General features: G+C 46.6%; 1 protein-coding gene across 2 annotated transcripts in view; it reads right to left on the reverse strand.

Moving 5' to 3' along the window:
• LRP4 (LDL receptor related protein 4) overlaps window positions 1–19,616 on the reverse strand; it is a 64,492-nt gene that overhangs the window by 3,294 nt on the left and 41,582 nt on the right. For both annotated transcript variants that reach the window (XM_035262556.3, XM_078340968.1), the window contains exons 23-37: window positions 18,185–18,325; window positions 17,734–17,820; window positions 17,456–17,627; window positions 16,805–16,967; window positions 16,457–16,682; window positions 15,794–16,097; window positions 14,417–14,635; window positions 14,142–14,276; window positions 12,273–12,381; window positions 10,223–10,367; window positions 9,840–9,953; window positions 9,217–9,352; window positions 5,485–5,552; window positions 4,342–4,429; window positions 2,201–2,342 (exon numbers count right to left, since the gene is read on the reverse strand). In XM_035262556.3, coding sequence (XP_035118447.1) covers window positions 2,201–2,342; window positions 4,342–4,429; window positions 5,485–5,552; window positions 9,217–9,352; window positions 9,840–9,953; window positions 10,223–10,367; window positions 12,273–12,381; window positions 14,142–14,276; window positions 14,417–14,635; window positions 15,794–16,097; window positions 16,457–16,682; window positions 16,805–16,967; window positions 17,456–17,627; window positions 17,734–17,820; window positions 18,185–18,325 — 2,249 coding nt within the window. The remainder of the gene's footprint in view (window positions 1–2,200; window positions 2,343–4,341; window positions 4,430–5,484; window positions 5,553–9,216; window positions 9,353–9,839; window positions 9,954–10,222; window positions 10,368–12,272; window positions 12,382–14,141; window positions 14,277–14,416; window positions 14,636–15,793; window positions 16,098–16,456; window positions 16,683–16,804; window positions 16,968–17,455; window positions 17,628–17,733; window positions 17,821–18,184; window positions 18,326–19,616) is intronic.

A 19,616-nucleotide genomic window follows, 5' to 3' on the forward strand; every position in this document is an offset into this window, starting at 1 on the left:
TTACTCTGGCTCTCCTGTCATGAGTCCTGGGACCATTCCGAAGCAAAACTTGGGACTCTTCCAGGCACAGCCTGGAGTTCTGCTCAGGCCTCTCCCTTTATGGCTTCCTCAAAGAGCAGCCTCACTCCTGGCTTCTGGGGTATACAAACCGACATGCCACCACTGCCAGAAGAAAATGCATCGTCGCTTGGGTTCTGTCCCTGGGATAGTATTCCTGCCAAGAGTTCTGCAAGTACGGCTCTATTTTTATAACAACTCAATTCCACAGATATTTACTGAGCCCCTATGTTAAGCAGGAGACTGTTCTAGGTGCTTTGATGATTATACAATATAAAACATGGTCCCTGCCCTCTGAGAGTGACAGCTCCCTCAACCATGCAGAGAGGGACATAGCACACAAGCACACACACAGATGTCCATTCACCCAGCACACCCCCCAAGATGAAATTAGTATAAGATGCAGGCCACTCAGTGTCTTAATCACAGAGACACACTGGGTAAGTTAGGGAGAGGTGGGGGACATGGCACTTGCAATTTGGGGAACACCACTCCCTCTACAAACACACAGCAACAGGTACCTGAAATCAAGAGGAAATCAGAAGAGAAAAGGTGAAAGACTATCAGAGGGGTAAAAGAGCTGCTGAAGAAGAAACACAACAGAAGAAAGAGGTCACACCGTTTTAATTGCTCTCCTGTGGCCTTCATTGCGGTTCTTTTTTGGAGCATCAGATGCTCTAGGAACCCAAGTATCTTTGAGTCTTTCTCTCAAAGATATGCATTGAGGGCTCTACCATTCCTAGAATTACAAGCCATCCTTGCACGTTCTGTTTTGACTGCAGTGGAAGCTTTTTAAAAAAATGTTTAATTAAAAAAAATTTTTTTGGCCGGGCGCGGTGGCTCACGCCTATAATCCCAGCACTTTGGGAGGCCGAGGCGGGTGGATCACAAGGTCAAGAGATCGAGACCATCCTGGTCAACAAGGTGAAACACCATCTCTACTAAAAATACAAAAAATTATCTGGGCATGGTGGTGCGCGCCTGTAGTCCCAGATACTCGGGAGGCTGAGGCAGGAGAATTGCTTGAACCCAGGAGGTGGAGGTTGCAGTGAACCAAGATTGCGCCATTGCACTCCAGCCTGGGTAACAAGAGCGAAACTCCAACTCAAATTTTTTTTTTCAAACACTAACTTGAACCAGAAGTAGTGGAAGCTTTTTAAATATGAGAATTCATAGATCCAGATTTTTATGTGAAAGGGATTCTTTACACATGAGAGCCCTGCAGGTGTGAGAGCAGGTTCTGACTGTGCTAGATAGGCCAAGGAAGAAGACCTGTTAGGATCTTCGAAACGAATAACTTCCGATGAAGAGTTACAGGATTTTAGGAAAAAAACAAGGCTACATTGGATTAGAAAAATCTGAAATCCCAGGTATAGTTCCTTTGTGGAAATGGGACTTTTTTTTTTTTTTTTGAGATAGGGTCTCACTCTGTCACCCAGGCTGGGGGTAGTGGCATGATCATAGCTCACTGCAGCCTCCAGCTCCTGAGCTCAAGCGATCCTCCCACCTCAGCCTCCTGTGTAGCTGGGACTCCAGGCACAAGCCACCACACCCAGCTAATTGAAATGAGACTATTTTTCATGCCTTAACATTGAGCAAATAATTTTCCATTGAAGTGACAGGTTAAAAAAAAAAAGCAGGTAAACCTTCAGAATTTTAGAGAAATTGCTGTGATAAGAGGAAGAATAGTGAAAAACAAGCAATTTCCAACCATCGGTGCTACCAGTTTGGATCGGAGGCTAATAAATGGGCGAGTCCAGGAGCTCTTGGGTTTTTTGGGTGTTGTCTAGGAGAGCTCCCTTGTTTCAGAAGCGCAAAGCCTTTAGCAGGGGAATGACAATTCCTGGAGAGAAAGAACCTATGAGCTTGGAAACATCTCCTGGCAGGGCAACTGCTTTTAGATCTAAATCTTCTGGGATCTGCCTTCTAACCTGGCTCTCACTAAGGTCCCTCAAGCTAATCCCTCAGAGATTCTAGAACTTCCCAGAAACCCAAATTACATTCAGTTCTTCTGTCCACTATAACTTCCAAAATGGTAGATGGGATTACTCAGCAGCCCTTACTGACTTAATGAGACATTTGGAGTATAACCCCTCCCCGCACCTCCCCAAAAAGACCCTTGAATATAAATTTCAATTTTTACCTCTTTCTTATAGCACAGCTGGTTATACATGGCTGGTTTGGGGATTGCTTCAATCTTCACTTCCTGTGTGGATGTTCGGTAGGAGGGATTGCTATAGGTGAGGTTCCCCATTCCAGGATCAGTGAACTTAGCTTTTTTGTGTCTTTAGGAGGAAAGGTGATGAGAAATTAGTTCAGATCTTTAAGTGGTTAATACCTGGGAAAATTGTAACCTGAGTCTGGTAGGCTGCCTCTAAGATAATCCCAGTGAGTCTCACTTCCTGGTATTCATGCCCTTAAGAATCCCCTCCCCTTGAGTGTGGACTGGTCTGGTGACTTACTTCTAATGAAAAGATTATGCAGATGTGTTGGCTGCTAGATTAGGTTACCAAGAAACTGGTTCTGGTTTTGAGTTGCCCTCCTTCATTCTCTCTTGCTGTTGCTCTGGGAGAAGCAACCTGCCATTTTGTAAGTTGTCCCATGGAGAGGCCCACAAGGCAATGAACTGATGAGGAAGGCCTCCAGCCAACAGCCTGTGAAGAGCTGAATCCTGTGAATCCTGCCAACAAGTATGTGAGCGAGTGCGGAAGGGGATCCTTCCCCAGTAAAACCTTGAGATGAGACTGCAACCCCAGCTGATATCTGGATTGCAATCTGTGGGAGATCTTGAGGTAGAGGCACCTAGCTAAGCTCCATCCAGATTTCTGACCTATAGAAACTGTGAAATAATGGTTATCATTTTGAGTCACTAAGTTTTAGAGTAATTTCTTATGCGGCAATGGAGAACTAATGCACTGAGCTTTAGGGTCAGACAGATCTGTTTCAAATCCTGTGTGACTTATTAGCTGGGACCTTGGTAGATATAATCTAAACTTTCTGGCTGGGTGTGGTGGCTCACACCTATAATCTCAGCACTTAGAGAGGCTGAGGTGGGCAGATCACATAAGGCCAGGAGTTCAAGACCAGCCTGACCAACATGGAGAAACCCTATCTCTACTAAAAATACAAAAAAAAAAAAAAAAAGCTGGGCGTGGTGCTGTGTGCCTGTAGTTCCAGCTACGTGGAGGCTGAGACACAAGAATGGCTTGAATCCAGGAGGCAGATGTTGCTGAGAGCCAAGATAGCACCACTGCACTCCAGCCTGGGCGACAGTGAGACTCTTATCTCAAAAAGATAAAGATAAAAATAAAAAAATAAACTTTCTGAGCCTCAGATCCTCATCTGTAAAGTGAGGAATAATAATACCTGTGTTACGAGGTTGTCGTGACATTGACATATATCCATTAATGGTAACTGTTATGATGATGAACAACAGCAGCAAACTGTAAACTACGTTTAAAGCATTTGGGGAAAAATATAAAGAAAGAGGGACACAAAAAGATTCTAGATAACACATTCTGCCTTTCCAAAATGAATGCTACTGAGCAATAAAGTACCAACCAATATTGTAGTAAAGGACTGTGTTTGTATAAGGGAAAAATCACTTCCAATTTCAATGGTTCGAGGTAGGGAGTACTGGGAAAAGTAAAAATTCCAGAGTCAGTCTTAGCTTTGCCTCTCACTCTATGACCTTGGGTAATATCTCCTGCGTCCTCAGCATCCCAGTCTATAAAGAAAATCTGAGGCTGGGCGTGATGGCTCCCGTCTGTAATCCCAGCACTTTGGAAGGCTGAGGCAGGTGGATCACAAGGTTAGGAGTTCGAGACCAGCCTGACCAACATGGTAAAACTCCATCTTTACTAAAAATACAAAAATTAGCTGGGCTTGGTGGCATGTGCCTGTAATCCCAGTAATCAGGAGGCTGAGGCAGGAGAATCGCTTGAACCCAGGAGGCAGAGGTGGCAGTGAGCCGAGATCATCCCACTGCACTCCAGCCTGGGCAACAGAACAAGACTCTGTCTCAAAAGTAAATAAATAAAATAAAATAAAAAGAAAATCTGAAGGGTTGTTGTATTCATTCAGTAAGGAAAATGCTTAGGTTGTGACTGGGGAAGAGGAAGTATTTAGGTTTCCACCCTTTCCTTCTGCTACCCTGACCAGGCACCCAACCTTGCAATAAAGCTAGTCAGAGCTTCATTCAGTGAACTGCAGAGCTTTGGGCGATCCCAGACATGCTCATGAAGACTAATGAGCATGTGGCCCCTGCAGCAAGACCGAAGTTACCTGTACAGCATCAAAGCTGCAATCACCACCAAAATCAGCAGAATACTGAGGAGTCCACCGATGGCGTAGCTGATATGAAGTCCTTCCCCTAGGAAGAATACAGAAACACTAGGCAGGAGCCACTGACGACCTTCTAGCTGGTGCTGGTGTGAGGAATAGAAAGTGAGGCGTTTCTTTTGTGGTGTTGGATCCAACACCATCTGGCGATGGCTAGGGGCCTCCTTTTCAGAGAGGTGAATGGCAGGTGCAGGGAGGAGGCTGAGAAGGAATCTATCACTCTGCCAGCATCTCTGATCCCATTTCCACCACTTCCTAGATATCTGACATAAGGTAAGATGCTTAACTAGTAAGCCTACATTTTCTCTTTAGTTAAATGTAAATAATAAATTGCTCATAGGACTGGAGATTGCACGAGAGTATGTATATATACATGTACACACACATATGTGTGGCATATATATGGCTTATCACATGCCTGAAATATGGAAAGCATACCATAAGCTGTCACTGTAAGTGGTGAGAGCTATTATGATTATTATTTCTATGGATTTTAGTTTAAAAAGAGTTAATCGGCCAGGTGGCTCACGCCTGTAATCCTAGCACTCTGGGAGCTGAGGTGGGTGGATCACGAGGTCAGGAGATCGAGACCATCCTGGCCAACACGGTGAAACCCCGCCTCTACTAAAAATACAAAAAAAATTAGCTGGGCGTGGTGGCACACTTGGGAGGCTGAGGCAGGAGAATTGCTTGGGAGGCTGAGGCAGGAGAATTGCTTGAACCCAGAAGGCAGAGATTGTAGTGAGCCAAGATTGTGCCACTGCACTACAGACTGGGCGACAGTGCGAGGCTCTGTCTCAAAAAAAAAAAAAAAGAGTTAATCAACTCCAAAGAGTCCCAACGAAGGTTATGAAAGATGTCAGTGATGTCAGTGGAGACCAGGCGTGGTGGCTCATGCCTGTAATCCAAGCACTTTGGAGGCCAAGGCGGGCGGATCATCTGAGGTCGGGAGTTCAAGAACAGCCTGACCAACATGGTGAAACCCTGTCTTAAAAATAATAATAAATAAATAAATAAGAAAGTGTCAGTGAAGACCTAGATTCATTACATCTTCTTTTCCAGAACAGAGAGGCACTCAGGGCTTACCTGGAGCAGCAGGTACAGCCTCATTGGAACGTGCACAGAGGCCCAGCCTGGAATCCCTTTCAGAGCATCTGTGGGGCACAGAAAACTGAATGTGAAGTCTACTCATACTCAGTGAAGATCACACCTTCCTCCAGGAAAGGGGAAAGACCTGTAAGAGGGGGCTTTCAGGTATGAGAATGTACCAGATGGAAGATACCAGAAGCATGGAGAGGGCAACAGCAGGAAATGGAGAGAAATCAGTGCAAGGCACTGTTTTCAAGCTGTTATACCATATTTAAAGGTGTTATAAAATATGTACCTTTTTTGGATCACCTCTGGGAAAACAAACAAAATATATATATTATATACCTTTAAAAATGAGAAGCAGCTTTGGAGCGAGTTGGAAGTCTGCAGAAAGAATACTAAGGACATCAATATTAGGCTTTCTTGAACTACCAGGATGAGTCAGAAGAAGCTGCTAGCCAAACCAGTCTGATGGGGTAAAACTTATCACAAGAGCTAAATATCACAAGGTCAAAAAATTGTTTTTCTTCTCCTCATTCTTTCACAAGGGAATATGAAAGACATCCAGAGGGAATGCTCAGATAACTAACCTGAAATGCTCAGAAGGTGACTTGTTTATGTTACATTATGAGCAGGCAATTAAAGGCATCTCCTAAACAGAGAAAAGCTACTTGCAAGAGCATATGGAACAAAGATGCACTGAATTTTCAAATAGAACTCTGACAATAAGAAAAGGTCCAAGCAGGGGTCAAAAGTTTTCTTTAGTTATTTTGGAGACGGAGTCTTGCTCTGTCACCCGGGCTAGAGTGCAATGGAGCAGCCTTGGCTCACTGCAATCTCTGCCTCCTGGGTTCAAGCGATTCTCCTGCCTCAGCCTCCCGAGTAACTGGGATTACAGGCGCTCACCATCATGCCTGGCTAATTTTTGTATTTTTAGTAGAGACAGGGTTTCACCATGTTGGTCAGGCTGGTCTCAAACTCCTGACCTCGTGATCCATCCATCTCAGCCTCCCAAAGTGCTGGGATTACAGGCATGAGCCACCTCACCCGGCCTGGGTCAGACATTTTCTAAATAAACCTAAAGAAAATCAGAGAGTAGCTGGGTGCGGTGGCTCAAGCCTGTAATCCCAGCACTTTGGGAGCCCGAGTCGGGTGGATCACGAGGTCAAGAGATCGAGACCATCCTGGTCAACAAGGTGAAACCCCATCTCTACTAAAAATACAAAAAAAATTAGCTGGGCATGGTGGCATGTGCCTGTAATCCCAGCTACTCAGGAGGCTGAGGCAGGAGAATTGCCAGAACCCAGGAGGTGGAGGTTGCAGTGAGCCGAGATTGTGCTACGGCACTCTAGCCTGGGTAACAAGAGCAAAACTCTGTCTCAAAAAAAAAAAAAAAAAGAAAAAGAAAATTAGAGAGTAATAATGACTGATAGTACTTAAAAGTTAGTGAGGCTGGGTGCAGTGGCTCACACCTGTAATCCCACCACTTTGGGAGGCCAAGGCGATCGAATTATGAGGTCAGGAGTTCGAGACCAACCTGACCAACATGGTGAAACTCCGTCTCTACTAAGATTACAAATGTTAGCTGGGCGTGGTGGTGGGTGCCTATAATCTCAGCTACTCGGGAGGCTGAGGCAGGAGAATCACTTGAACCCAGGAGGTGGAGGTTGTAGTGAGTCACGATGGCACCACTGCACTCCAGCCTGGGTGACCGAGATTCATCTCAAGGAAAAAAAAAAAAAAAGTTAGTGAGAAAGGCACATTTTTGTACCTGGTTTATACTTGGATATTTTCTTTTCTTTACAAACTATAGTAAAAACAGAGAATGAGGGCACACAGTGTATAAATTTGATCATGTGCAAATCTTGTAACTTTAGGGACATTGAGTCTAAAGTTTTTATTTGGGATTATTTAAGTTCCTGCTTTCAGAATTGAAATCAAATGTTAACTGCTTTGTAAGCTACTGATATGAAAAATAAAGAGACCAGTATGTGAAGAGGAAGAAAAAAACTGTTCTAATTAGAAAAATGTCTAGAAAAGATAGACATGAAAACATTAAGAGTAAATTATATTTTTTATTCGCTTTTTCTTAATTCACATCTGTATTTCCAGATTACTCATTTATTTAATTTTGGAGACAGGGTCTCAGTCTGTCACCCAGGCTGGAGTGCAGTGGCACAGTCACAGTTCACTGACTCCTGGGGTCCAGCAATCCTCCCACCTCATCCTCCCAAGTAGCTGAGACTACAGGCATTTGCCACCATGCCAGCTAATTAAAAAAAAACTTTTTTGTAGAGACAGGATCTCACCATGTTGCCCAGGCTTGTCTTGAACTCCTGCCCTCATGTGATCTGACTACCTTGGACTCCCAAAGTGCTGGGATTACAGGCATGAGCCACCGCGCCCAGCCCAGATTATTTTTTATGAAGTGTAAATGAAAAACGTAGTTATTAGAATTTTTTGCCAGGTGCAGTGTCTCACATCTGTAATGACAGCACTTTGGGATGCCTAGGCAGGTGGATTGCTTGAGCCCAGAGTTTTTGAGACCAGCCTGGGCAACGTGGCAAAGCCCCATCTCTCCAAAAAGTACAAAAAAATTAGCCAGCTTTGGTGACACACACCTGTAGTTCAGCTACCTGGAAGGCTGAAATAGGAGGATCACCTGAGCCCAGGAGGTGGAGGCTACAGTGAGCTTGAGCTGTGTTCATGCTCTGCACTCCAACCTGGGTGACAGAGTGAGACCCTGTCTCAAAAAAAAAAAAAGAAAAGAAAAAGAATTTCTCTGAATTGAATGTAACATCATATTTATTTTAAAATGTGTTTTTTTCTATGGTCTACCATCCCTGAAACAGGAATGTGACTTAACAAATCAATAGCATTTCGGCCAGGCGGGGTGGCTCACGCTTGTAATGCCAGCACTTTGGGAGGCCAAGGTGGGTAGATCACAAGGTCAGGAGTTTAAGACCAGCCTGGCCAACACAGTGAAACCCCATCTCTACTAAAAATATAAAAATAAGCTGGGCGTGGTGGCAGGTACCTATAATCCCAGCTACTTGGGAGGCTGATGCATGAGAATCGCTTGTACCCAGGAGGCAGAAGTTACAGTGAGTCAAGATCACGCCACTACACTCCAGCCTGGGCAACAAAGTGAGACTTGGTCTCAAAAAAAAAAACAGGATTTCACACACATTTGCTGTTGGTTATCTTTTCAGTTTCATTTCTCAAATCAGGATGCATTTTATAATGGGTAGCACCCTTAACTTAATGAAATAAGATACTTTATACTTGATTTGAGAACTGTTCGTGGTTATACCTACTTATTTAATAATGGTGTTTGTGTGTGGGGGGATGCATGTGTCATTACAAGCTAAAGCCATCATATCTCTGGGGAAACCTACCTTTTTGTTCCAAGTCATAAAGCCACAGCCCAGAGACTACTCTTAGACAAGACAATGATGTGAGAGCAAATGTCACAGAGAGAGAAAGAAGGAAGAATGCCTTGTGGGAGGGTCCTCCTAAGTGATTTCTGTTTCAAGTTGTTCTTAAAGCTTTTTGCCCTCAGAGCTAAAAAGGGAATCACCTGCAACAATCTACAAATCTGAATATCATCTTCTGTCCCAAATAGCAGGGACTGGTAGCTCATGACATAATCTACCTCCCAACTGCCTTATTAAGATGGGACGGTGATTTGAATGAAAGGGCCCACAATCTTATATTGAACCTATTTACCTTCCTTCCAGCTCCTCCAGAGACGTGCGGGTCCGGGTAGTTGAGGAATGCAAGGTGGTAGGTAGTATGCTGGGTAGCACCCGGCTCTTTTCGCTCATGCTAGTGGCCCTAGGAGCTGGTGGTACCAGGCCAGGCACTAGACAAAAAAGAGGATTGGAGTGGGCCACTGGAACTACAAACCTCTATGTATGGCCCAAGAGTAGCAGCTGGAGAACTTGACAAAATAATCTTTTAGCTGCCCTAGTCCCAGGCACCCTTCATTAGTGGCCCTTCTTAATACTATAAATAAAAAGGAGGTGGATTCAATATTAATAGCTCTGGATGGGACAGCTGGCCCACCAAAGTCAGGAAGAGAGAGTGATATACAGGCCACTGATTATCCCACAGCAGGGACCTGGGAATCAAGAGACCTGAATTGTTCTAGCAAATGCCCGAGGGCAGACAAACTCAGGTTAGAGCAACTCCCAAAACCCAAGCAGATCGCTACCAGTCACTCTACTAATAAAACCTTCTTTATGGGGATCCCACCCAGAAGGACAGATCAGACCAGGATTGGAGGCTGCTGACCCTCAGCCCTTCCAGGGGCTCTGCTGAGTGGCTCCAGCCCATTCAGTCCAACTCACCAAGGGAGCAGGGCCGGCTATCAGGTTCGTCAGGACAAGCACATACGAAGTCCGAGGCTCTGGCAAAGCAGAGGTGGGTGCAGCCACCATTGTTCACTCCACAGGCATTGGTCCCTGGAGGCAAAGTAGATGAGTGTCTTATCTAGGACAGAATTAGGTCTCCCAGTTTAATGCTTCTCAAATATAGAGGAAATCCAGAATTTCCCTACTCCCAGGAACAGGGGAGCAGGAAAGATACAACCACAGGGAGTAAAAAGGTCTAGGAGTTTAAAATGTGAACGAAGAAGCTCTCTTGTGGGTCTGTCTTGGTCCCTAACAGTCCTTGGGGTGACCAACCAATCCCACAGATGGTAAGGAAGTAGGGTCAGTACGCGGGAGCCCACCTGTCTGCCGCTGAGGGGAAACCACGATGATATCCATAAGGCCTTCCACATTCGCCAGCACTGTCTCCTTGTTCCGGCCTGAGTATTTGTCTACTCGCTGGATTGACTTTGTCTGCCAGTCCGTCCAGTAGATCCACCTGTCTTGCTACTCAACAGGGGTACCCAAAAAAGAGTAAATATTATTCAGCAAGCAGCCTCCTTCCTGTACAGCTTCTGTGCCTCCGCATGTGCCACTGCCTCTGGTGAAATGCTTTCTTCATCTCTTCCTCAGCAAGTCTACTTCGGTGCATCACTAGACACGACATTGCCAAGGAACTCTCCCCAAATCCATATAGACTTCACCATTCCCTCCTCTATACAGTTCTACACCTTGTAGTCACTCACACAAGTTCATTTTTACACTCAAGCAATTTGTTTATAGGTCTGTCAGTCCTACCAGATTACGTTCTTCAAGGACAAGAATGCGTTCTATTCATCTCTGAATTTCTAGCACCTGACAGTCTTCATTCAGTTGATTGAATGGCTCCCTATCTAGCAAATAGGAGTAAATCTGAAGGTTCTTCTAGGTTCCTGTTCCTCTGGGTCTTTTACTCAGAGCACTGCCCCCAATCCTCTGCTTACTTCTGTGGGCAGCTTTCTTCAAGTGCAACAATGGTGAAATTCTCAACCAAAAGTGTTCCCATCCCCACCCAAGGGCATATATCAGAAACTCTGGGGAAACCTGTAAATTGAAAAAACTATATGCAGTATTACTCTGTAGCTTTACATTTAGAGTATGAAAAAAAGCCCATCATTAAGTAAAACCAGATAAAATCTTCTTAGTTTGTAGGACATAATACAGAATACAGACAGGGTGGATAATATTTAGCAAAAAGGGTCAAATTTATTTCTCTTTCTTTTGGTTCCTTTCTTCTTTCCTTTCTCTGTCTCTTTCTCTCTCTGACTCTGTCCTCTCTGAGATAGCATCTTGCTCTGTTGCCCAAATTGGAGCACAGTGGTACAAATGCAGCTCACTGCAGCTCGACCTCTTGGCTCAAGCGATTCTCCTGCCTCAGTCTCCTGAATAGCTGAGACTATAGGTGTGTACCACCACACCTGGCTAATTAAAATTTTTTTTTTGTAGAGACAGGGTCTCACCATGCTGCCCAGGCTGGTTTCAAACTCCTGGGCTCAAGCGATATTCTGGCCTCAGCCTCCCAAAGTGGTGGGATTACAGGCATAAGCCACTGCACCTGGCCAAGATTTTTAATCAAGATTTTCAAATGACTGAGAATTCCTGTTTTGGCCTCAGGCTTGGTAGATCTTCTTTTTCTTGCCCAAATCATTTTTTGTGTTAGAACTCTCAAAAACGATAGCAAATAATAATTAAAATGGGTAGTGATAACGTGCATGTGGTGCTTACTATGTGCCAGGTACTATGCTAATGCTTTGTCATATTTCAGGAGGATACTATTATTAGGCTGATTTATTCTGTAGGTAACTGAAGCTAAGAGAGGTTCAGTCACTTCGGTTCAAAGTTACACAGTTATTTAATAATACAGATAGAACTTGAACCCAGGTACCTGGCACACTGATGGTATTAAATACTTACCAACTGGCTAGATGCCTCAAAACTCTGGCTTTTAGCCACTCCACCCTGTTGCCATTAAGTCAGCTGCCTAAGCCCAGATGCTAGGACCACAGCATTAGGATTAACCGGGGAACTTGTCAAAATGTATTTTGCTGTGCCCAGCCCTCATGAAGGAGCTTCTAGAGTCCCTATAGTCAGGGCCTAGGAACCTGCATTCTAACAAGTGTCACATCTGATTCTGTATACCACTCTTTGAGAGCCACCCTTTGAATACTAGAACATGGGAATGGTAGGATAGGAGGAGCAGGGCACTCTGTGGCCCTATCAACCTACCATGGCTTCAGGGCACAGGAAAAATCCCTACAGTGAGCTTCCATAGCATGCCTGTTCAAAAGCAGCTACAGCTGAGGCTCCTGACTCAGAACCCCAAAGAAACATCCCAGTCAAGGAGGTTTAGTTACCTCTCTCCTGAGCCAGTACCTGTGTGAGGGCAAAGGGGTGGGACACGTGGCTGACCAAGACCTGCCGCAGTTTCCCATTGAGGTCAGCACTCTCGATCCGGTCCAGATGCGCATCTACCCAGTAGATCCTGCAAAGAAAATGAGAAGGGTAGCTGCTCCAAACGCTTGCCAGGGAGCCCAGCTCTTCCCTCCTAAGAACCTATCTGTCCCCTCCTGAGCTGAACTGGCAGGTGCTATGAGAACTCAAGAAGCATCCTGGATGAGGGGTCATAATGAGTCCCAAAGCTGAAGAGGGGAGCTGATGGTTCATGAGTGGGGAGGCCAGGGCTGCTCTGGGGAGGGGTAGAAAGTCTAGTGACCTCAGAGGAACCACCACCCAGCCTCATCTTCAGGAACTTGATTGCTCTTTGACTCCTACCCAAGAATCAAAGCCCAATTCTTACAAATGGTCTTTAAGAAGAGAGCTCGGTTGGCTGGGCATGGTGGCTCATGCCTGTAATCCCAGCACTTTGGGAGGCTGAGGTGGATGGATCACTTGAGGTCAGGAGTTCGACACCAGACCGGCCAACATGGTGAAACCCTGTCTCTGCTAAAAATACAAAAATTAGCCAGGCATAGTGACACATGCCTGTAATCCCAGCTACTCGGGAGGCTGTGGCACGAGAATTGCTTGGACCTAGGAGGCAGAGGTTGCAGTGAACCGAGATGGTGCCACTGCACTCCAGCCTGGGCAACAGAGTGAAACTCCATCCCCCCTCCCCCCAAAAAAAAGGAAGTGAGCTCAGTCTACATGGACCACATTGAGGTTAAAAGAGGCATTCTACCATCCCTTCCCCTTCTTCTGGGCCAAAAGGGGGCACAGACTGCTTCAGAACCCCTTTCCCCCCCACTCTCAGCATTTCTTATCTAGACAAGGAGCTGAATATTCTGGAGCCTGGGTCAGACATGGTGGCTTATGCCTGAAATCCCACTTTGGGAAGCCAAGGCAGTAGGATTGCTGGAGTCCAGGAATTCGAGACCAGCCTGGGCAACATAGCAAAATGCTGTCTTTACAAAAAATTTAAAGATTAGCTGGGCATGGTGGTGTGTGCCTATAGTCCCAGCTACTTGAGAGGCTGAGGTAAGAGGATCGCTTGAGCCAGGGAGGTTCAGGCTGCAGAGAGCTGTGACTGCACCATTGAACTCCAGCCTGGGCAACAGAGCAAGATGCTGTCTCAACAACAACAAAGTTCCAGAGCCTGAAGGGATCAAGATTTGTTATATTATAACAAATAGAAGAATCAGCCCTGACCGGGCGCAGTGGCTCTCGCCTATAATCCCAGCACTTTGGGAGGCCGAGGCAGGTGGATCATCACGAGGTCAAGAGATCGAGACCATCCTGGTCAACAAGGTGAAACACCGTCTCTACTAAAAATACAAAAAGAAAAAAAAAATTAGCTGGGCATGGTGGTGCACGCCTGTAGTCTCAGCTACTATGGAGGCTGAGGCAGGAGAATTGCTTGAACCCAGGAGGCGGAGGTTGCGGTGAGCCGGGATCGCGCCATTGCACTCCAGCCTGGGTAACAAGAGCAAAACTCTGTCTCAAAAAAAAAAAGAATCAGTCCTTAAATGAGTAGGGGTGTGGGACCTGTGGTTCAGCCAGAAGACATGCTCTGCCAAAGGCACTCAAATTAGGAAGAAGTAAACCAGCCAAACAAAACCCACCTAAGGGCTGTGAGCTGGATTTAGCAATCCCTGCTCTAAGAATACATTCCCTCATCCTTCTCAATGCTTCCCCTTCCCGACATACCAGGGAGCCTTCTATCTTTTCATTTTCCCACTTTAATCTCAACCATCCTCTCCTCTGCCCACCCAATTTCCAGGAGGTTATTTGGTGCAGGACTCCCACCTGCGGGTATCATAGTCCAGGGTAAGGCCATTGGGCCAACCCAGGTCTGTGTTGATGAGGACCTTCCGCTCAGAACCATCCAGGTTTGCCCGTTCAATCTTGGCAATGTGGCCCCAGTCTGTCCAGAAGAGGTACCTGAGACACAACAGTGCTGTCATCATCAAGGCATGGGAAGACAGCACCCAGAGGCTGAGAGAACATGGAGGACCCACTAACACCATCTTTTCCACCTGCCCTTCTTCCCTGGATCTCTCTTCTGCTGGCCATAAACTTACCCCTTCCTGGGGAAAACAGCAATGGCCCGGGGCTCATCCAGGCTGTGGTTGATTAGCACTTTGCGGCAGGAACCATCCAATCTGGATGCCTCAATGGTGTTGCGACCTGTGTCTGTCCAGTACAGGTTCCTGGCCACCCAGTCCACTGCCAGCCCGTCAGTGGTCTTCAGCCCACGCCCGATCACTGTCTCCATGTTGCTGCCGTTCAGGTCTGCTCGCCTTGGGGAGAGCCCAGTGTTGGATGAGCAACCAGACTGACCCAGAATAGAGTAGAACTCCTTTAACCCATGTTCCTATAACTGGACCCTCACTAAATGTAAGCTCCACAGAGATGGAGATCAAGTATCTATGAGTACATTCCTCAGCACCCAGCATGACAGATGCTCAATGAAATAATTGCAGAATGAACGAACGAGTTCTTAGGAAGACAGAGTCTTTCCTGCTAACTGAAAATAATGGCGGCTGCCAGGGGATGCCTTGCTACAAGACAGGTGTATCATCCCCACATATTTTTGGGAAGAGACAAGGATTGCTAGGTGGTGATTATAAGAAACACAGATTTGTCAAAACCTACCTGTGAATTTTTTAAAAATTAAAAACCAATTTAAATACAAATAGATATGAGGTTTCACTATGCTGCCTGGGCTGGTCTTGAACTCCTGGGCTCAAGCAATTCTCCCACCTTGGCCTCCCAAAGTGCTGGGATTACAGGCGTGAGCCACCATGCACTTTTGCAGAGGCCCTACAGCAGGAGGGAACTCTACCTCAGAATGGGGAGCATGTCACTGTCACCTAGGGATCTTCACTAAACTGCATATGCCTACCTGTCCCCAGCTTGAAATTCTAATACATCCCTTGGGGAGAACAAAGGGGAATGTTCCCTGTTCCTCCTTGTGAGAAAATCTGCCATGGTAAACCACGCTTACTGGTGGCAGGGCATCATATTCCTAAGCTGTGTTAGGGCCGAAAATTTAAAGAATTAAAATAAATAAAAATAAAAAAACAACAGCTTTGTAAACCACCGTTAAGCCTAGACATTTGGGTGTGACTTTGTTACTGCAATACAGATACTGGTTACATGGCCTACTCATCAGTAAGTCCTAAGGGACAATAGTAGGTGCAAAAGGCTCTAGGTCCCCGCCCTGACTTTACTTGTTTTTTTGTTGTTGTTTGTTTTACATACTAGACTTCTGTGTAAGCTCTAAACAAACACAAGTTTGAAATTCTGCTCTAAATGACAACACTGCAAAGTGAGCAAGTCAGGATTAGAACTCACTATCCAAAGTGCCAAATCACTCCACTTAGCAGTCAGAACATAACCTCACTCATGAGCAAGAACAAGTCTGTGTCCTCTGGATGTTTCAGTGTTGCTCGTACCTGATAACATCCAGGAACACATCTGTATAATAGACCTTTCCGTCCACGCTGTCATAGTCTAGGGAGATGACATTGTTGAGCTCAGGAACAGGGACATGCACATCTGTGTTGTCACTGGTGTCCAGTGAGATACGCCGGATGGAGCCACGGCTGGAGAAGAGCAGGTAGGTCTCAGGAGAGGGATCACAGGTCTTCCCATCTCCCTTCAGCTGGATGCCAGTGGGGCAGGCACAGGAGAAGCCAGAAGGCCGAGGCAAGCACAGGTGGGAGCAGCCACCATTCCTCGAGCCGCACTTGTTAAAACCTGGTGATGAGAAGCACAGGTGTTCACACCTATCCTGGAACATCATCTGAATCTTACAAAGGTCCCAGTTGCTTGTGGCTGGCTCTTTGCTGTTCTAAGTGACGGGATTCAGTGCCTGGCAGGGTGAGGTAGAAGGAGGGTCTGCAGGGGGATCTCCAGGAGTCCTTTGAAGGTGACAGCATCATGCAGCTGTAGCACCAGCCACACCCCGAGAGAACACAGCCCAATCTTGGAAGGGAGTTTAGGCAGGTCACCGTCTTTCTGGCTGTAAACAAGTTCTGTGCTCTGGACATGTCTCTGATGCTGAGATGGCCCCAGAAAGCCAGAAGCTCTGATCACAGCCCCAGGGTTCTTCTCACCTAGTGGCTGTGTCCGGTCCACAGCCTGGATGTCCATGAGGCCTGGAAGGTTGGACCTCACAAGGATGACATTGCTGCCGGTACCCTTGTCGGCACGGTGGATGCTCCTGGTCTGCCAGTCAGTCCAGTAGATATAGGAGTCGAGCAGGGTGAGGCCATATGGGTGCTGCACCGGTGATACCAACGTATGCCGATTGGCACCATTCAGGTCAGCAGCCTCGATTCGCTGCAGAGGAAGGAGAGGGTTGGGAGTGGTCATCAGCAGACTGAGAGCTCTCTGTGGAGATCCTAGGCAGGCCTTTCCCATCTTCCCAGGCTCCTGGGAAGCAGCAGGGGCACGGCTCTCACCTCGGTGTGTGCATCGGCCCATAGCAGTTGGGAGTTGGCCTTGTCCACGGTCAGTCCATTGGGCCATCCTAGGTTATTGTTGATGAGCACCGTGCGGTCTGAGCCATCCATTCCGGACCGCTCTAACTTGGCATTTTCCCCCCAGTCTGTCCAGTACATAAACCTGAGTGAGGAAGAATAAAAGCTATATTAGCTAGTTATTCCAGCAGCTACCATATACCCTGAGTACTTAACAGTATGTCAGATACACTTGAGTACTTAGAGTATGTCAGGCAAAATTTTTGCTTGACAAAATACTCTGCTAAATTCTTCACGTGCATTATCTCACTTGATCCTCATAAGGGCCACAAAGTATGTATTCTCACTTCTACCTCCATTTTATGAAATAGGTAAGGAAGCCGAGACTCAGAAAGCTTAAATACTGGACCCAAGTGATATAGCTAATACGTGATGAAAACATTTCAGTCCTGGTACTCTGATTCCAAGGCTCATGCTTTTAACTTCTACACTGTACTGTCACCCTGCAAGAAGTCACGAGGGAGTGGAAGAGCCCCAGGGAGGTCACGTTGTTCCTGTGATGCAAGCTTGCTCTCCATTGCCCACCTTCACCCCATCATAACCCCAGCTGAGCTGCCCCTCCACAACTCTCACCCCATCTCATGGTACAGTACGATGGCCCGGGGACTGTCAAGGTTCTGCCACACCAACACTTTCCGCATGGACCCGTCCAGGTTGCCCACTTCAATCCGGTTTGTTCCCGTGTCTGTCCAGTACACTTTCCGGCCAATGGCATCCACCGCAAGCCCATCTGTGGTCTGTAGCCCTGTGGGAAGTCAAAAGAGCACACTGGCTCTTACTTTGAAACAGATGGGCTATTTCCCCAGCCCTGTTGCCAGACAGGTGGTCCCTGGGCTGGGAGGAAGGCCCACCTGTGGTGATGATGTCCTCGTGCTGTGAGCCATCCAGACTGGCACAGCTGATCCTGTGCAGGGTGCTGTCAGACCAGTACACTTTTCCTGGAGAGGGAAAGCTTGGCTCAACCCAGGCCCTCACCCCCTACCATGGGACACACATAGCTGATTCGTGTCCTGAAGCACCAGAGCATGTCAGAGAGCCCTGGAGCCTCTAGCAGAGGAAATCAAGGAAAATGCAGAAATATCATAGCAGGATAGCTCTTGGCAGAGCTGGAGCGAAGAGGGCCCCAAACCATGCTCTCACAACCAAAGATAAACTGCTAGAGAAACAAGGACAGGGGCTATGCCAGAGGGAATGGGGAGCCCCCTGGCTCCTGGCACGGGACGAAGGTGATGGGAAAGAAAGGACAGTAGTTGCTGAAGGGCAGGGACAGAAGGCTAGGTGGGAAGGGAGGGCCACACAGACCTTCCTGGGGATCTACTCCAATGGCAATAGTGTTCTTCATGGTAATGTTGATTGGTACCACCACATCAGCAAAATAAGGGATGTCCAGGGAGACCATGCGAATGTCTATCCTCCTGGCGAAGATGAGGAAACTGTTCATGCCTACCCAGGTGGAAAGGAGGAAAGAGGATCACTCGAGCACAGCCATTAAGTGGATTTGGAATCAGGCAAACTGAGACTCATGCCCTGTCCCTGCCAGTTTCTAGCTATGTTATTCTAGGCAAGTTATTTAAATTGTTATTTTTAAATTTTATTTATTTATTTATTTTGAGACAGACTCTCACTCTGTCGCCTAAGCTGGAGTGCAGTGGCATGATCTCAGCTCACTGCAACCTCCACCTCCTGGGTTCTTGCAATTCTCCTGCCTCAGCCTCCCGAGTAGCTGGGACTACAGGTGCTCGCTGCCACAGCTGGCTAATTTTTTGTATTTTAGTAGAGACATGGTTTCACTGTGTTGTCCAGGCTGGTCTCGAACTCCTGAGCTCAGGCAATCCGCCTTCCTCTGCCTCCCAAAGTGCTGGGATTACAGGCATGAGCCTATTTTTACTTTTTTGAGGTGAAGTTTTACTCTTGTTGCCCAAACTGGAGTGCAATGGTGTGATCTTGGCTCACCAAAACCTCTGCTTCCTGGGTTCAAGCGATTCTCTGGTTTCAGCCTCCCGAGTAGCGGGGATTACAGGCATGCGCCACCACACCCAGCTAATTTTGTATTTTTAGTAGTTGGTCAGGCTAGTCTCAAACTCCCAACCTCAGGATATCCACCTGCCTTGGCCTTCCAAAGTGCTGGGATTATAAGTGTGAGCCACTGCACCCAGCTAAATTAATATTTTTTGAGACAGCGTTTCTCTGTGTCACCCAGGCTGGAGTGTGGTGGCATGATCATGGCTTACTGCATCCTCGACCTCCTAAGCTAAAGCGATCCTCCCACCTCAGCCCCCTGAGTAGCTGGAACTACAGGCACATGCTACCATGCCCAGCTAATTTTTGTATTTTTTGTAGAGATGGCGTTTCATCACATTGCCCAGGCTGGTCTCAAACTCCTGGGCTCAAGCATCTGTCCACCTTGGCCTCCCAAAGTGCTGGCATTACAGGCGTGAGCCACCACTCTCAGCCTAAATTATTAAGCCTCAGTTTTCTTATATATAAAATGAGAAAAATAATAGGGTGGCTTATAAGGGTTAAAAGAGATCCTGTACATAAAGTACTTACCATTAGGTCTCACACATATTCATATTAATGCCTCTTTATTAATATTAAGAAAGTGGCTCTCTTTGAAGGACCCTTTACTGTGAAGATTAAGAAATAGGAAAAAAGAAAAGGAATAAAGGGACCCCAGCAGGCTTTACTCACAACCTGGGAGGCACAGTTCACAGCTCTTTTCTCACTAAAATTC

This window comes from Callithrix jacchus, chromosome 10 (assembly GCF_049354715.1).
Source record: "Callithrix jacchus isolate 240 chromosome 10, calJac240_pri, whole genome shotgun sequence".
Taxonomy (NCBI): Eukaryota; Metazoa; Chordata; class Mammalia; order Primates; family Cebidae; genus Callithrix; species Callithrix jacchus.